General features: G+C 38.7%; 2 protein-coding genes across 2 annotated transcripts; both read right to left on the bottom strand.

Annotated features, from left to right (window-relative positions):
• Positions 1-893: 893 nt before the first annotated feature.
• On the bottom strand, positions 894-1,838 carry LOC110298867 (olfactory receptor 51I2-like). The gene has a single exon (XM_021168390.1). The coding sequence runs from the start codon at positions 1,836-1,838 to the stop codon at positions 894-896; it is 945 nt and encodes a 314-aa protein (XP_021024049.1).
• A 7,636-nt stretch (positions 1,839-9,474) lies between these two features.
• On the bottom strand, positions 9,475-10,419 carry LOC110298871 (olfactory receptor 51I2-like). The gene has a single exon (XM_021168393.1). It carries the CDS (start codon positions 10,417-10,419, stop codon positions 9,475-9,477), a length of 945 nt encoding a protein of 314 aa, XP_021024052.1.
• Between the last annotated feature and the right edge of the window lie 9,431 nt (positions 10,420-19,850).

Genomic DNA, 19,850 nt, shown 5'->3' with positions numbered 1-19,850 from the left:
TGCTCTTTAGGCAGTGCTACCCAATGTACGAACATGAACCCATATTCCTGAACACTGTAGGTCACACTGCAGCAACTGGTAAAGGGAGCTACCCCCTCTATTAGTCACAAATATCACTTCATCACCCATTCAATATGCTTATTATCTTCTTAGGAGACATTTACTCTTTCCCTTAGCTGTGCCTGAGTGATGGCAGTACATATTACCATAGACAAATAACTACTGTATAACTTGAAAATTTGAAGTTTAAAGATATCCCAAATCATTATTCTTGTATTAGATGATATATGTGTGTACACATACACACACGAACTTATGTTTATATTACTTGAAAACATAGATGTTACCTGGCATATTGGGAACAAAAAAGACCTAATTAAAGGATCTTTTGTTGTTGTTGAGTTGGAGAACATTAATTTGCAACAAACTATGACCTAACTAATTACATGATGTCTTGAGTTGCAGATTGTGTCTAGGCTGTATCTTACATGCAACACACAACACATACTCCCAAATGTATGACCGTATTATTAATATATATATATATATATATATACATACATAATGTATAATGTATATATAATGTGTATATATAATATATATATAACCATATCGTATATATGTGACTGTACTGTATATATATGATTATAGTACAACATATATATGTGTGTGTGTGTATGTGATATGGTCACACATATATGGTCACATATGGTCATATATATACACATATATATATATATATATACACATATATATATATGTGTGTGATATGACCACATATATATGTGTGTGTGTGTGTGTGTGTATGCTCCACAAACTATTTTGATACACTTAAACATCAGTAATAACGAAAGTTTCTAAGCTATGTAGTGTTTCAGAAAACATATCTTTGATCAGAACTTGGTACCCAGTAACATCTTGTGCAGTCTCCTACGAATCTCCTTTGTCTTGATGGAATAGATAATAGGATTGAGCATTGGAGGCACAAAGAGATAGACCAGGGATGTGAACTTGTGCACATACTCTGGGGCATGTTTTACAAATCTATGGACCATTGACACACTAATCATGGGTACATAGAAGATGAGCACAGCAGAGATATGTGACACACATGTGTTGAGTGTCTTAAGCCTTTCTTCCCTGGAGGCAATGGCCAGCACAGAGCGCAGAATGAGCACATAGGAGAGGAGGATGAGCACTGAGTCTACACCAAAAGCAGAGATGACAATGAACAGCCCATACATGCTGTTGATGGTGGTATCTCTACAGGGCAAGCGTATCAGGTCTGGGTGTAAGCAGTAGGAATGGGTCAGAATATTGGCCTTACAGAAGGGTAGCCTCTTCAGTAGGAAAGGAAGTGGGAAGACCATGCAGAAACTGCGGATGATGATGGACATACCCATATGGGCCACACGGGCATCAGTAAGCACTGAGGAATAATGCAAAGGGTTACAGATGGCCACGTACCGGTCAAAACTCATAGCCAGTAGAATCCCAGACTCTGTCCAGGAGAAAAAGTGTATGAAGAACATCTGGGCCAGGCAAGCATCGAAGGCAGTCTCTGGGATATGAAAACACATAGAAGCAAGCACTGTTGGCAATGTAGAAAAGGACACTCCCAGGTCGTTGACAGACAGAAGGGACAAGAAGTAATACATAGGCTGGTGCAAACTCTGTTCCTCCTTTATGATGAAGAGAATCAGGGCATTGCCTACTATGGAGATAATATACAGCAGAAGCAGGAGGGCAGCCAGCCAGTGCTCCAGACTCAGCATCTCTGGGAAGCCCGTCAGCATGAAGCTTAAGGTGCTTGAGGTGTTACTGTACAAGCTTCTCATCAGGGTTGTTGAGGAGCTGTGAGGGAGATACACCAGAGTGGAGTGAGAAAGGGCCATGGAAAAGTGAAGAGTGGGTCCAGCAAGAGTCTCAAGATAGGAGGAAGATGATGCTTAAATTCTTACACCAAATGCCATGGAACAATCCAGAAAGAACTGAATAAACCCTTTACCTCTCCTGTTCCCCAGAGACAAACCTTGGCCCTTTAAAAAAAAATATTGCCCTTTATTCTTGTACCATCTTATTTACACAAGTTTACATCTGTATAATCTGGCCTTTCTTCCCTCTGATTTTTAGACATAATCATAAAGTAAGTGTTCAATGAACTAAGTTTTTTTTTTTGAGACAGGGTTTCTCTGTGTAGCCCTGACTGTTCTGGAACTCACTCTGTAGACCAGGCTGGACTCGAACTCAGAAATCAGCCTGCCTCTGCCTCCCAAGTGCTGGGATTAAAGGCATGCACCACCATGGCCCAGGAAGTCAGTTGTTAATATGTTAAAGCTGATTTAGTCTCTCCTAAGCACATTATGACAAAACATGACTAGAATCCAAGCTGTCTCTCTTCTTTTTCCTGAACTCAAATATCATCCCAATATCTCCCTCCTCTTTGTTGTTTGAGCCCCTCGCTTACTCACCAGAGTTCAAGAACCTCAGTCTCTGCCACTCCTAGCTGCCTTTGATTTTGTTTCTTGTATGTTCATATGTGTCCTTCTTTCAAATATTCTCAAAATGAGCTATATCCTACATTAATTTGAGGGGCTTTAAAATGCTGTTCACATGCATAGCCATTGCATCTGAAAGTCTATAAGAAGGACATAGGAATCCATTAATAAGAAGTAATGTATTCTCAGAAGTAAAGAATTATCAGTATGGCTATTTCTTTTAATATGACTATCTTTCATACATATATTTTCTTGCAGATGGTATTATTCATTGTTCCTTATAGAAAAATAAAATTCATGCTTACACACACATATACGTGCATATAGAAACACACACATACATACATAAATACATTCATTTACTGCATTTACTTTATCTATTCATCTACTGACACACCTCTAACATAATTCCACAGTTTGGATCTTGCCTTACTGTTTTTATCACAGGTAAATACAATGACAAGCATGTGGTTCATTGATTAGTATCTTTCTCCCTTATTAAACTATGTGCTCCAATCATTGTCTGCATTTCCTTTTATTTTTAAATTATATCATATTTGCACTTATTTATTTAGTGGAATAATGTGTACCATGGCACGTGTGAAAATTATACGACAGTTTGTAGAAGTTATTTCTCTCCACCCACCATGTGGGTTCCAGGAACCAAGGTCAGGCTATCAAGTTTGGTGGCAGCTGCCTTTGCCAGCTAATCTGTACCCCATTTCCATCTTATTTTCTCCTTAATGCCTAGACAGGTAAAGTGGTATACAAATCCTTGAACTAGGACTCTGATATTACTAGTTCTAGTTTTAAACTTTTACACGATGGTATTAAATCTGTAAACTACTATAATAACAATATACTAACACCTGAATTTAAGTGTAAAAACCTTGAGATGAGTGAATTAATCTGAACTCACATACATTCACAAGCACCAACTGTGAATTTAACTTTTTAATAAACAATTTTCACATTTAAAGAATATGGAAATAAAGAATAAAGTTCTTAATGTGAAGGTTTCCAGTGCAGTTACATGCTGAAGGAAAAACAAATAGGAAAGTAGCAATGAAAGCAGCTTCCTAGAGCATAAGAATACCTTTCTTGGTCTCCAAACTGCTTTCCTAATTCCAAACAAACAAACAGAGAAAACAGCTGTCTATCTGAGGCTTTATACCAGGACCTGAAAATGGAGAACCAGGTCAACACAGTGGAATTGCAACTACATAGCACTAGATGCTGAATTGATAGATTTTCCTAAAATCTTTGAACCCTAGTCATCTCAGAATACAAGAGTTAGGAAAAAGATTCCTATAGATCCCTGTGAGAAAAGAGCTAAGGTCCCTGTTTACCTGCTCAAGGTAGATTTGGTAGCTGTGAGAAAAGAGTAGGCAAGGGACTTGCCCAGAGAAACACCAAGCACTGTACATCCTCAGAATGCAGATGTGCTCTTCATACTGTGCAAGTCTGTATCCATTCCTACTCTGGATTTATGATGCTGCCCATTAAGAGTCCCCTGAGCCTCATAAGAACCTCCAAGGAGATGGCTCGTGCAGAAGTGTGAAAACTCTTGAGTAAATGTGCTCTCCTGTGTTCTGTCATTTCTCTCATTTAAAGATATCCGTGAAGTTGAGAGTCAAAGCTGCGGTTGTCCTAGAGTGATCCGTAAGTTCAGATCTTCATTTCCTAGAGCTGAGCCTCAGAAACAGCTTATTCTGTAAACCAGCATCAGAGCTGGACAGATTCTCAGACCTGTGGATTCCCACTGATTCCCAGAAGAGCTTGTTCCACCAACCCTCCCATGACTCAAAAAGATTTCAAGAAAGCATTAATACAACCAGTAAAATCTTAGTTATATGGTGTCAGCAAACAGGGTAACCCTCTTGGTTTGTGTGGAAAGTCACCTTATTAACTGTTAAAAGTCTTTCAAGACAGGAATCTGCTTGGCAGTTTGTGGTCATGTGGCCAGACCTATATTCAAAGCCAGCTTCATTAGGTTGGAGAGATGTCTCGGCAGGTACAAGTACTGATTGCTCTTGCAAATGACCCAGGTTATCAGGTATCAGCACCCACATGCATCTCTAACTCAAGTTATGTGAGATCAAATGGTGTCTTCTTGTCTCCATGAGTACCAGTTACACAAGTGATGTGCATGCATATGGGTAGGGGCAATATTCATTAAAAATTACATATTTTTAAGATTTCTCTTATATATTTGATTCCACAGTTGCTGTCTTCAGGCACACCAGATGAAGGTGTCAGATTCCATTACAGATGTCTGTGAGTCACTATGTGGTTGCTGGGAATTGAACTCAGGACCTCTGCATGAGCAGTAAGTGCTCTTAAAGGCTGAGCCACTCCTCCAGCCCTAGAAAATTACATCTTTAAAATCCAGCCATCAAGTTTATTTATTTCTTTTGGTTTTTAGAATCCATATATGTGCTAAGAAATGCTTGCTGAAAGGAGCCTGATATGGCTGTCTCCTGAGGGGCCCTGACAGAGCATTACAAATACAAAGTCAGATGCTTGCAGCCAACCATTGCACTGAGTGAGGGGTAATCCAATTACCCCTCCTCAGTGAGTTAGAGAAAGAAGTGAAGGAGCTGAAGGAGTTTGTAACCCCATAAAAAGGACAATACTATCAACCAACAAACTGCCCCCCCTCCCAGAGCTTCCAGGAACAAACTACCAACCAATGAATACATATGGTCCCAACTGCATATGTAGCAGAGGATGGCCTTGTCAGGCATCGATGGGAGGAGAGGTCCTTGGTCCTATGAAGGCTCCATAGATGCCCCAGTGTAGGGGAATCGAGGGTGGAGAGGCAGGAGTGGGTAGGTGGGTGGAGGAATACACTCATAGAAGTAGGGCAAGGGTGGGGAGGACAGAGGGTTTCCAGGAGGAAAGGAAACCAGGAAAGGGGATAACTCTTGAAATGTAAATAAATTTAAATAAATAATGAAGAAAGATTTCATATAGGTAAAATGAAGGACAAATGCCTATAGATATGAGCACATGTGATCCAACAACACATAGCAAGAGCTTGTGAGACTCTTGAAATAAACTTACTGATAAGTAAAATTATCATCTTTTCTCTTGTGAATGTTTTATATAGATATATAAAATGAAATGTGTATATAAGACATGAAACTAAAAGTAAGTCTTAAAGAATGAAGGAGATTAACCCAGTAGAGTGGGAAGAAAAGGGAGAAAGGAATATCTTCAAAATACACTTATGACATTCTTTTATACAAATATGTTTATGACATTTGTATATATGTGTATATATATGTATATGTATGTATGTTTGTATAAATACACAATATATATACACACACAATGAATATGTAACAATAAAAAGCACAAATAAGTAGGTGTGTTGTTTTATTTACTGAATTGAAGTGGCACACTAGAATTCGCATCTTGTTATTCCTATTTCGTTAAATTATATTACAAAGTACATTGTGTCAAAGGAATATTACCATCAGAACTCAAACCCATAATTGTCAACTAGAAAGTAAAGCAGTATAAACAGTGTCTTTCTAATGTCATAATTGGAAGTACACTAGTTTGTTTGTTTCTTTTTCCACTACCAATTGGAAATAGGGAAACTACAAAAACAATGACCGGTGTACCCCATTTATTTCCTATTTAAAATCAAAGAGGAAACAAGTGTCAATTCAACATCACTTAGAAAAGTGAGTAACATCAAAACTGTGTTCACAGGGATCCAAACACAAACTGGTGACTCACATCCACAAAACTGCCTGATGGTCCTCAGGAAACACCACATAATCCCTAGGACCTGTGTTCAGCATCTATGCTGCTTTACCCACAATACAATGAAAATAGAACTAGCCTGCATAACTCATAACTGTCAACTGATGAATTCAGGATGAAATTCACACACACACACACACACACACACACACACACACACACACACACTGTTACTATTGTTCTTGGTTACCTTCCAGAACATCAAAATAAGATTCTATTGCTAAATTCATTCATACTTCAGTCACAGGAGTTGGAGACATCTAGCTGGTGTTGATCTGGAAATGTTCTGTCTGAAGCCTCACTCTTGTACTGGACTCTGAAGGCACTATGCAAGCTGCCAAGGGAGAAAAGTTACCATCAGTGGTGCCCCCCTCTAATGCTTGAGAACCGCAACCATGACAAGACCTGAAAAATATCTCTAATAATACAATAGTGACACTTGAGTCTTTGGTGCAGCCAACTGTCTTTGCCTGGTCACTTCCTGGTACTGCCAACCTTGTTATGAACCTATGGCTGGAAAGATCATGGGCCCTCCAGGGAAAAACCCTACTGCTACTACATAACAAACATGACAGAGTTTCCAACTGCCCTCTTATACCCATTGGTAAATGCAGCTCTCATTTGTCATCAAAGAAGCTTCATTTTGAGGTGGATGGAGATTATTAGCAGAGAGACACACACAGTTGGCCAAACTGCAGAGAGTACGTGATCAAGGGATCCCATGCCCAACGGAGACATTTATGATACAACTGTTACACCTAAGACTCAGGGAAACATCATGGACATAAAGGGGAGGAAAGACTGTGAGGGCCAGAACAAGAACAGTGGCTGAAGAATACTGTCTCCAGCTGTACAGGAGAGATGTTTCCAAGGATTCTCAACAAATTAGCTGCCTGAAATGAAAATGACTATAATGTGCCAGTATGGGTAGAAGAATATTTCACAAGAATTTACCTCTAGATGGTTGCTGAGGGAAAGAGAACCAATATTTGTTTGTGTATTTATTTTCTTCTGTTTTCAGGGATGAGACACTAATCCTATGCAGACAGTCACATAAGAGTAACATTATTTAGATTCATTAGAATGTGTGTGTATGTGTGTGCTTGCTGTGTGTTTGTGTGTGTGTGTGTGTGTGTGTGTGTGTGTGTGTGTGTGTGTGTGTGTGTGTGTGTGTATGTGTGGTACAGAAGAAGTCATGAAATCAAAAAAGACTCATTGGAAAGACATGGGAGGAATGGTGCAAATACCGTGTTTCCATGTGTAAAATCCTCGAATTATAAATGAAAACCTGTTTAAAAAAATGCATGGAGTTGAGAGCAACATTGGGAGTGTTGAATGGATCTGGGAGACAAAATTGGAGAAATTGGTAGATTAATATGATCAAAGTGAACTGTATGCATATATTAAATTCTCAAAGAATTAATGAATTTTTTTAAATTATGCACCCTATGATATTGATGGGTTTTAGTATAATAGGATGTTTCTGATGAAAATAAATTTAGTGTGGGTCCCCTTAGAAGCAAAGAATTTCTTCCATAGCTGTCTCTTGTGAGACCATGCCAGTACCTGGCAAATACAGAAGTGGATGCTCACAGTCAGCTATTGGATGGAACACAGGGTCCCCAATATAGGAGCAAGAGAAAGTACCCAAGGAGCTAAAGGTGTCAGCAACCCTATAGGTAGAACAAAAATATGAACTAACCAGTAACCCCAAAGCTCATGTCTCTAGCTGCATATAGCAAAAGGTGGCCTAGTCAGCAGTCATTGGTAAGAGATGCCCCTTGGTCTTGCAAACTTTATATGTCCCTGTACAGGGGAATGCCAGGGCCAAGAAGTGGGATTGGGTGGGTAGAGGAGCAGGGTAGGGGGAGGGTATAGGGGATAGTGTTTGAAATGTAAATAAAGAAAATATCTAATAGAAATTTTTAAAAAAGAAAAGAAAACTAGAGTAGAGAAGTGAGATATTCAAAGACTGAGAGGAAGTCATTCAATCATCATTCGCAGGGAAATTAAAAGAGATTAATGATCAACAAGAACGTAGATGAAATAATTAATTAGGGAAACTTGTATCTGATTCTGAGGGAGTTACTCTTTTAAAGCTACTGCTAATTACACATGTATTTTAAAATGTTACTCATTACTATGAGAAATTTCTACAAACAAGGTGCATTTTAAAGATATGATGAATGTAGACCAAGCTAGTAAGGCGGCTGAAGCAGGAGAATCAATCTGAGACATGTAGCAAGGCAGGCATGTATCTCAACATAAAAGACATACACTTCACCACACACCACACACGCGCGCACACACACACACACAAACATATACACACAATACTGTATCTCCACATGGGAAGACATAAAATATTTAAGTTTCATTTTATATTGGGGTGCATTTTCTAGAGTTGGATCTAGTCTGTAAGTTTATTACAAATTCAATATTGAGTGATTGTCCCTCTTTTCCATACCATTGATTAAGTTCTTTAAAACAATCATTATAATAGTACATTATTTTGTCATATCCTAAACTGAATCACCCTATATATTACATATACTTTGTAACACAAACTTTCCTATAATCTTAATTCTTTTATTAACATGCTGAACATCTAATTATATGCAATTTAAATACAATACAATATATTAGTTAAATATTAAAATTTCAACATTAGTAAAAATGAGCTTTTTAGTATAACTCACATAAAATAATATTTATCTCTTCTTACAGGCCAGATGGAAATCACACTATATGAAATAGTTATGCATAATTCTACTGAGTATGTTTGAGTGTGAGAGACAAAGACTTGAGATAATATCTCTTGACCAAACCCTTTCGGAGAAACAATATAATTCCCATTAATAATAATTCCATGTTAAGAAATCAAACATGATGTAAGATTTTAATAAAAAAAAATAAGGGAACACAATATAATTTTCATTTTGAAAAGAAGGGAATGAAACATGATTTTTTAAATAAATTTTGATATGAACTGTTTTGCCTTGCCAGAGCTTATTACTGTGAATCCTAGCCATGCTGCTGGTAACATATGACATCTGATATCAAGAAACCTAATAGAAATGTTAATTTGGGGGGGAAAAGTCGTTAAAAAAAATCGCAGGTCAAAGAAGGGCCTCAAAAGACAACTCCGTGCAGTCAGGACAAACATCCTCTGAACCAAGACTGTAGCATATTATCCAGATCAAATCTTGGTCCCCAGCAGGATTTTGTGAAGCCTTCGACGAATCTCCTTAGTTTTGATGGAATAAATAACAGGGTTGAGCATTGGAGGCACAAACAGATAAACAAGTGATAACAGGGTATGCACATACTTTGGGGCATGCCTCCCATAACGAGCAAACATGGACACAGCTACCATAGGCACATAGAAAATGAGGACAGCACACAGATGTGACACACACGTGTTCAGTGTCTTCAGCCTTTCTTCCTGGGAGGCAATAGCAAGCACTGAGCGAAGTATGAGAACATAAGACAGGAAAATGAGTGCAGAATCCAGTCCAACGGTAGAAAAGCCTATGAACAAGCCAAATATACTATTAATGGTAATATCCCCACAAGACAGGCGAAACATGTCTGGATACAGACAGTAGGCATGGGAAAGCACATTAGCCTTGCAGAAGGGCAACCTCTTCAGAAGGAAAGGTAATGGGAAAATCATGCAAAAAGTTCGAAAGAAAACACATACAGCCATCCACATCACGCGGGCATCAGTGAGCACTGTGGAATAGCGCAGTGGGTTACAGATGGCTACATAGCGATCAAAGCTCATGGCCAGCAGAATCCCAGACTCCATGAAAGAGAAAAAATGTATAAAGAACATTTGAGACATACAAGACTTAAAACTGATCTCTCTTAAGTGGAAACAAAACACTCCCAGAACTGTGGCCAGTGTGGAGAAAGACACACCCAGGTCATTGCCAGACAACAGAGACAGGAAGTAGTACATGGGCTGGTGAAGACTCTCTTCCTCCTTGATGATGAACAGGATCAGAGCATTGCCCACTATGGAGACAGTGTAGAGGACACCAAGAAGCAGGAACAACCAGTGCTGGGAGGTCTCCATCCCTGGCAGTCCTGTCAAGATGAAGGGAGGCAACCCAGAGCTGTTGTGGGCTTCACCTCCCATTTTTGAACTTCTTCTTAGATACTCACTCTGTCCTATAAAAAAAACAAGTTCACATTTTCATGCATGGCCTGAGTCCAATATTATTTTCTTTTTTATATCTATGTAGCCGTTCATTTTAGACAAGTTTGATTCCAATAGTACTCAACAATGCCTCTCATTGCCCAAAGATTTCTGAAAAGTCTAAGCTGTGGCACTGGACTTACCTGGTAATAAACATCCCACCCCCTTCTCGCCTGTGTCTATTGCTTTTTCTCACCTTTAAGGCTGTGAACTCAATTTGTCAATATTTTGGAACTAGTCTTTTCAATTACCAACATAAAACTCTATTAGTCCCAAAATCTTCAATTATTACAGCCTCGTTAATGCAAATTACTTACTCATCAGACCACAATCTTTTCTTCTATCTACAATGCAATGGAACTGAGCCTCTACACTCTAAACTCCTTAGACCTATAGACCAGTTGCCCATAGCTTCCATTCTTTCATCCAGATGGGAGATAAACGGCCATAAAGATGGATATCGAAGCTAGATGTGGTAGTTCATAGCTGTCATGGTCATTTAGAGACTGAGACTGGGAGGCTGAAAGTCCTGGGAATTATTAAAACTTCTGGCAAGACCTTATCTTTAAAATTATTCCTCCATAGTGAAAGCCACTCAGGCAGTCACTGACTATACTTGCACTTTCTCCATCCCTTGCTATCTCTTTCTCAAATGTCTACTCGTTCAGCTATGACCACTCTTCTCCCTGAACATTAGGATTTAATGAATGTAAATTCTTTGCAATTGTGTTCATAATCAACTTTTAATTAGTTCCTGAAAGCTGTGGAATTAATAGTCACTTCTCTAAGAAACAATATTGCTTTCATACATATAGTTCTCTTTTTTAATGACCTCATCATTACACCCAACTAAGACTCAATCACAATGTCTACACACCTTTTCCATTGTTAACTATGTTAACACTAGATAAACTTACTGACCCAAATTGCTTCTTTCAGCACTTCTCTTTATATCATTCCAACTGCAGCCTATGCCTCAGAACCAAGATACCATGTTACTTGTCCATGATAGCTACCTTTTCATATCTCAGTGAGGAGAAAAACTCAATTTATAGATTTTTTTCTGATCAAAGGATGCCATCTTCTGTGACACATGGCAGATTATTATAAGCAGTGCTATCTCCCCTCCCCTCAGACCCTCCTTTATGAATACTTCTCTGGTAATGCTTCTATTCTTCTTTTCCTAAACTCTAGAATTTTCGTAGAAAAAATATGGGGAGTGGATATTGTAGTCACAAAGTCTACATTCATAATACAGTCTCATGGTGTATACTTTCCAAGAAAGTAATGTCTGAAGCAGAAAGAAGATGATGTTTTCTTGGACCAAGGACAACAGACAGAAAGCAGAGACCAAAGATTATAAAGAAAGCATGCAAAAAAGAAAAACAAAAGTGGAAAGACAAGGGGGCAGAGGAAAAATAAAAAGAATAGAGCAGAGGAGAGGAGAGGAGAGGAGAGGGGGGGAGGGGAGGGGAGGGGAGGGGAGGGGAGGGCAGAGGAAGGGAGAGGAGGGGAGGGGAGAGGAGGGGAGGGGAGGGCAGAGGAAGGGAGAGGAGGGGAGGGGAGGGGAGAGGAAGGGAGAGGAGGGGAGAGGAGAAAGGAAATGATTGGAGAGGAGAAGAAAGCATAGGCTCTCCTTCCAATTGAAATGTTTTACTGCTGAGGTTTCTAAGCTAATGGCAGAATCTTAGCACTTGATTTTGGAACACTGGATGTTTCAGGTCACCTACCTGACATTCACAAATGTGGCCAGAGTGGAAAAAGAAAGAGCATTATTCGGGAGCATGCCCTGCAAGTATTCCTCTGCTGCTTCCTTCAGCTCTGTCCTGAGAACAATATGATTGTATCTGGACAGTCTCTTATGTTATTACCAGCTCCAGTGCTCATGGACCTCTGGGAATATAGAGCATCAGCAGCATTCACACCTCCTGGAAATAGCATTTCATCTCTCATGGGGTTATGACATAGTGGAAATGATCAGAACTTGAAGGGACTTGTTGAAAAGGTTGTGTCTCACACCTAATTCACAGAGGTGAGAGAAAAGGATGATCCTCAAATTTTTTCAGCTTGACAGTGGGTGATTTTTTAGATATATTTGATAGCCATTCCAATATACATGTGTATCTGCATATGGCCACAAAAGTACTGAATTCTATAACAGAACATGTAAATCCCATATAAATTTCAACAGTTAATTTGGTCATGATATACGCAAGTCATACCAGATCATCGGTAAACCTGTCTGAACAATGGAAAGAAGCTAGTTCACATTGCTGGTCAGACACAGATCATGAATGCAGGTCCTGTCATAACATCTGTTCTGGCAAGAAAGTACTGACGACATTTCTCTCTGTACTTCTCAGATGGCTATGAAATTCCTGTTAGAGATAGAGCAAGGGCATGAGAGATTCAGGAAGATAAAAAACATTACAAGAATTTTCATTTCTCCACTATGTTCATAGCAGCCTTATTTATAATAGTCAGAAGCTAGAAAGAACCCAGATGTCCCTCAACAGAGGAATGGATACAGAAAATGTGGTACATTTACACAATGGAGTAGTACTCAGCTATTAAAAACAATGAATTTATGAAATTCTTGGGCAAATGGATGTATCCGGAGGATATCATTCTGAGTGAGGTAACCAATCACAAAAGAACTCACTTGATATGCACTCACTGATAAGTGGATATTAGCCCAAAAACTTGGAATACCCAAGATACAATTTGCAAAACACAAGAAAATCAAGAAGAAGGAAGATCAACGTGTGGATACTTTATTCCTCATTAGAATAGGGAACAAAATACCCATGGAAGGAGTTACAAAGTTTGATGCTAAGACAAAAGAATGGAATGTCCAGAGACTACTCTATCCGGGGATCCATCCCATAATCAGCCACCAAACACAGTCACTATTGCACATGCCAGCAAGATTTTGCTGACATGACCCTGATATAGATGTCTCTTGTGAGGCTATGCCAGTGCCTGGCAAATGCAGAAGTGGATGCTCACAGTCATCTATTTGATGGAACACATGGCCCCTAATGGAGCTAGAGAAAGTATCCAAGGAGCTGAAGGGGTCTGCAACCCTATAGGTGGAGCAACATTATGAACTAACCAGTACCCCCAGAGCTCATGTCTCTAGCTGCATATGTAGCAGAAATGGCCTCGTTGGGCATCATTGGGAAGGGAGGCCGCTTGGTCTTGAAAACTTTTTATGGCCCAATACAAGGGAACTCCAGGGCCAAGATGTGGGAGTGGGTGGGTAGTGGAGCAGGGCTGGCAGGAGAGTATAGGGGACTTTTGGGATAGCATTTGAAATATAAATGAAGAAAATATCTAATAAAAAATTGAAAAAAAATTGAACTTTCATTTCTGAATGTACTCTACCACTGATTGAGAAGCAAATTCACCCCCATAAACTTCATTCTTCTCCTACAAATATGTAATGACAAGTATCATACAGTGACAGGAGTGACTCCAAAACAAGTACATGGAGATCATTCTCTCTTTCTTAAATTTTTAATTATCTAGATGCTTCTTATACTTTGAACATCTTAATTATATTGAGCATTTTGAGAATCAAATAATATATAAATATTGCTCAACTTTTATATTCATATCATTTCATACCCTACAAATATAATTAATGAATATTTAATACTATTCATAACTGAGGATCCTATATCCGATGTTGAATAGTAAATTGTTTCAAAACATACAAAATATTATTTGGGAATTTAGCATAGTAAAAATGTATAAAATATTAAAAATGATTCATTAAGAAATATATTCAAAAGCCCTTATATAATACCTCCTGAACATAGTGAGAGAGTATTTAAAGCACATTATATATCTTTGTACATTGTCTAACAATCAATTTACTTAAAAAAGATTATCAGTGTTTCTAGAGGGCAGATTATTTTATCAGTAAGTATATTTTAAAATTTTTAAAATAACAAAAACTCTTTGAAGTTAAACATTAAAAAAATGCTAATTGTAAGCACAGTGAGAAAAGTTATCAATAATATTTCCATGTTTGTAGACCATGATTATAACATTTTCAACTGTTAATGTTCAACAAACAGACCACTCTGGAAATCAGTCTGGCGGTTCCTCAGAAAATTGGACATAGTACTACCAGAGGATCCTCCAATACCTCTCCTGGGCATATATCCAGAAGATGTCCCAAACGGTAAGAAGGATACACATGCTCCACTATGTTCATAGCAGCCTTATTTATAATAGCCAGAAGCTGGAAAGAACTCAGATTCCCTTCAACAGAGGAATGGATACAAAAAATGTGGTACATTTACACAATGAAGTACTACTCAGCTATTAGAAGGAATGAATTTATGAAATTCCTAGGATAATGGTTGGACCTGGAGGGCATCATCCTGAGTGAGGTAACACAATCACAAAAGAACTCAAATGATATATACTCACTGATAAGGGGATATTAGCCCAGAAACTTAGTATGCCCAAGATATAAGATACAATTTGCAAAACACATGAAACTGAAGAAGAACGAAGACCAAAGTGTGGACACTTTGCCCCTTCTTAGAATTAGAAACAATCACCCATGGAAGGAGTTACAGAGACAAAGTTTGGAGCTGAGACAAAAGAATGGACCATGTAGAGACTGCCATATCCAGGGATCCATCCCATAATTAGCCTCCAAACAATGACACCATTGCATACACTAGCAAGGGTTTACTGAAAGGACCCTGATATAGCTGTCTCTTGTGAGACTAGGCCGGGCCCTAGCAAACACAGAAGTGGATGTTCACAGTCAGCTATTGGATGGATCACAGGGCCCTCAATGGAGGAGCTAGAGAAAGGAGCTAAAGAGATCTGCAACCCTGTAGGTGCAACAACATTATGAACTAAGCAGTACCCCAGAGCTCTTGATTCTAGCTGCATATGTATCAAAAGATGTCCTAGTCGGCCATCACTGGAAAGAGAGGCCCATTGGACACGCAAACTTTATATGCCCCAGTACAGGTGAAACCCAGGGCCAAAAAGTGAGAATGGGTGGGTAGGGGAGTGAGGAGGAGGGTATGGGGGACTTTTGGGAAAGCATTGGAAATGTACTTGAGGAAAATACGTAATTAAAAAAAAATTTTAAAAAATATTCAACAAACAGTAATTATTTTAAGATATATTTTGTTGTTATGTATCCCTTTTCATTTATGATTTTATTAATTTAGATACTCTCTCTGTGCCCTCTAGTTAGTCTGGCTAAGGGTTTATCTATTTTGTTGTCCCACAACTCCTACAGAAATAGAAGCAGCCATTAAAAGTCTCCCAGCCAAAACAAGCCCAGGACCAGATGGGTTTTAGTGCAGAATTATACCAGACCTTCAAAGAAGATCTAATACCAATACTCTTCAAACTATTCCAGAAAATAGAAACAGAAGGAACAGTACCCAGTTCATTCTTTGAAGCCACCGTTATGATGATACCAAAACCACACAAAGACCCAATAAAGAGAGAGTTCTTAAACCTAACACTAATGGAGCTAAAGAATGGCTCTCTGTCCTGTTTCTGTGTCTGTCTCTTTGTCTCTCTGTCTCTCACTCTCTTCAACCTACTCTCCTCTTTCACTTGATATGTGTGTGTGCATATAGATGTGTGTATGTATGCACCAATACACATGGTAAACACAGTATATTATGTTTTTACCTTTATTCATAGCATTTTTCACAAGAATTTTTGCTCATAAAATAGTTTATGTATAGTTCAACAAGATTATATTTTGCATACCTTTCTTACCTTCTATGCCATTTACAAAAATATAAGCCATGACATGAACCATTTGTTTCTCAATATTTGTAAAAAAGTAATTAAAACAAATCTGTAATAAAGTATCTTAATTGTAAGTTGTGTTGTAACGGGGAACTTTTGACTTCATCCTAATTGCCAATTAACTTCCTATGTCTACATCTTCCTTTCCTACCACTATCAATTTAGCTAGGAGTTCTTTCAATTCACAAGAACTCATAAAGCACCATGCTATAATATTGTCCTGCAAAATTGGATATGTGCCCAGTGATGCAACTGATTGTGTAGTAACGATGATTATGGAGTAACAAAGTTCATAGATTTGCTCCAAAAGAGGGGATTCCATGACTAATACTATAGTCCTGATCAAATGCACAAGGTAGATATGTTATAGTCCCTAAAATAAAACCTTTTGTTATTATTTTGTTCTATTCTCTTCAAGTTGAATTGTCTTCTAAATTTTGTCCTTATGAACATAGACTTGGGTTGGTGTCAAATTAGTCAGAAAACCTATTTACATCAATCAGCATTCAACAGAGAGCATAGGAGGTCAAAGTGCTAGGAAGAAAAAAACTGAGTACTAAGCCCTAAAAGGAACATTTTTATTAAGCCCACAACCAACAAGACTTAGCAAGCATCATGGAAAACGAGGTGGAGTGTAAGAGGCAAAGGACAAGGAAGAGTGCTGTGAAATGCTGCCTTCTGGTCATGACATGGAAATTACACTCACACATATTCATAGCACCTATGGTATGTGCAAAAGGCAGCAAGATCAAGCCAGCCAAAATTCCTGCACCAAAGGGGAAAGTGATCTTCAGTCCCCACAAACACTTTGGACACTACTGGCCTGTGATGACTGTTGGGACTGGTAAAATCATTCTTTTTGAGGAAGTCACCACTGATAAGATTCCCATGCTCCAGTGGATGGCCCATATCCATGCACATATGAGCAGCACTGATTGGATTTACAGGGGTATTCAAAAGGGAAAAAGAAACATAAAATTGGAAAAGGAATATGTTGAGGAGGATTCTGGCAGAGATAAGGGAGGGAAATGGATGGTTCTTGTGATACTATTTCATTGTACAGATTGTGAAAGCCCCCCCCCCAAAATAAAGACAAGTATAATATAAACAAACATGGAGCTGGTTACATAGCTGTGTGATTATAATCACTTGCTGCTCAAGCATGAAGACTTGAGTTTCATTGGCAACATTAATGGAAAAGATAGTTATACTTGCCTATTCTTTAGGAAGCCTCTTTTCACTTCAGATGGAGTCCACTAGAGAAAGCCACAATTTTTGAAATGCAGAGAACAAAACTGACCATGGAGTGTCCAGACCCATTTGATACAACACAACCCCCCCCACACACACACACAGACCTAAGGCTCAGGGAATGTAGCAGAAGATAGGGTGGGAACACTGTAAAAATCAGATCAGATGTCTACTGCAAGACTATGTAATGGTGTTAGCATTTGGAGGCTGATTATGGGATGGATCCCCTGATATGGCAGTCTCTAGATGGTCCATCCTTTTGTCTCAGCTCCAAACTTTGTCTCTGTAACTCCTTCCATGGGTGTTTTGTTCCCAATTCTAAGAAGGGGCAAAGTGTCCACACTTTTGTCTTCGTTCTTGAGTTCATGTGTTTTGCAAATTGAATCTTGTATCTTGGGTTTTCTAAGTTTCTGGGCTAATATCCACTTATCAGTGAGTACATATCATGTGAGTTCATTTGTGATTGGGTTACCTCACTCAGGATGATGCCCTCCAGGTCCATCCATTTGCCTAGGAATTTCATAAATTCATTCTTCTTAATAGCTGAGTAGTACTCCATTGTGTAAATGTACCACATTTTCAGTATCCATTCCTCTGTTGAGGGACATCTGAGTTTTTTCCAGCTTCTGGCTATTATAAATAAGGCTGCTATGAACATAGTAGAGCATTTGTCCTTCTTACTGTTTGGAACATCTTCTGAATGTATGCCCAGGAAAGGTATTGGAGGATCCTCCGGTAGTACTATGTCCAATTTTCTGAGGAACCGCCAGACTGATTTCCAGAGTGGTTGTACAAGCTTGCAATCCCACCAACAATGGAGGAGTGTTCCTCTTTCAACACATCTCTCCAGAATCTGCTGTCACCTGAATTTTTGATCTTAGCCATTCTGACTGGTTTGAGGTGGAATCTCAGGGTTGCTTTGATTTGCATTTCCCTGATGCTTAAGGATGCTGAACATTTTTTCACGTGCTTCTCAGCCATTAGGTATTCCTCAGGTCATAATTCTTTGATAGCTCTGAGCCCCAATTTAATGGGGTTATTTGATTTTCTGGAGTCCACCTTCTTGAGTTCTTTATATATATTGGATATTAGACCCTTATCTGATTTAGGATAGGTAAAGATCCTTTCCCAATCTGTTGGTGGCCTTTTTTGTCTTATTGAAGGTGTCTTTTGCCTTACAGAAGCTTTGCAATTTTATGAGGACCCATTTATCAATTCTCGATCTTACAGCACAAGCCATTACTGTTCTATTCAGGAATTTTTCCCCTGTGCCCATATCTTCGAGGCTTTCCCCCACTTTCTCCTCTATAAGTTTCAGTGTCTCTGGTTTTATGTGGAGTTCCTTGATCCACTTAGATTTGACCTTAGTACAAGGAGATAGAAATGGATTAATTTGCATTCTTCTAAATGATAACCACCAGTTGTGCTAGCACCATTTGTTGAAAATGCTGTCTTTTTTCCACTGGATGGTTTTTGCTCCCTTGCCAAATATCAAGTGACCATAGGTGTGTGGGTTCATTTCTAGGTCTTCAATTCTGTGCCATTGGCCTACTTGTCTGTCGCTATACCAGTACCATGCAGTTTTTATCACAATTGCTCTGTAGTACAGCTTTAGGTCAGGCATGGTGATTCCACCAGAGGTTCTTTTATCCTAGAGAAGAATAGTTTTTGCTATCCTAGGTTTTTTGTTATTCCAGATGAATCTGCAGGTTGCCCTTTCTAATTAGTTGCAATTTTGATGGGGATTGCATTGAATCTGTAGATTGCTTTTAGCAAGATAGCCATTTTTACTATATTGATCCTTCCAATCCATGAGCATGGGAGATCTTTCCATCTTCTGAGATCTTCTTTAATTTCTTTCTTCAGAGACTTGAAGTTCTTATCATACAGATCTTTCAATTGCTTAGTTAAGAGTCACCGCAAGGTATTTTATATTATTTGTGACTATTGAGAAGGGTGTTGTTTCCCTAATTTCTTTCTCAGGCTGTTCATCCTTTCTGTAGAGAAAGTCCATTGACTTCTTGGAGTTAATTTTATATCCAGCTACTTCACTGAAGCTGTTTATCAGGCTTAGGAGTTCTCTCGTGGAGTTTTTAGGGTCACTTATATATACTATCATATCATCTGCAAAAAGTGATAATTTGACTTCTTCCTTTCCAATTTATATCACTTTGATCTCTTTTTGTTGTCGATTGCTCTGGCTAGGACTTCAAGTACAATGTTGAATAGGTAGGGAGAAAGTGGGCAGCCTTCTCTAGTCCCTGATTTTAGTGGAATTTCTTCCAGCTTCTCACCATTTACTTTGATGTTGGCTA

Source organism: Mus caroli, unplaced genomic scaffold (genome assembly GCF_978045245.1).
Source record: "Mus caroli unplaced genomic scaffold, Mus_caroli_1 scaffold_8, whole genome shotgun sequence".
Classification (NCBI taxonomy): domain Eukaryota; kingdom Metazoa; phylum Chordata; class Mammalia; order Rodentia; family Muridae; genus Mus; species Mus caroli.
The sequence above is the reverse complement of the archived record's forward strand: the minus strand, read 5'-3'. Positions and strand labels throughout refer to the sequence as shown.

Coding starts and splice junctions, on each gene's coding strand:
- LOC110298871 (XM_021168393.1), bottom strand. CDS start 10,419: ATGGGAGGTGAAGCCCACAACAGCTCTGGGTTGCCTCCCTTCATCTTG.
- LOC110298867 (XM_021168390.1), bottom strand. CDS start 1,838: ATGAGAAGCTTGTACAGTAACACCTCAAGCACCTTAAGCTTCATGCTG.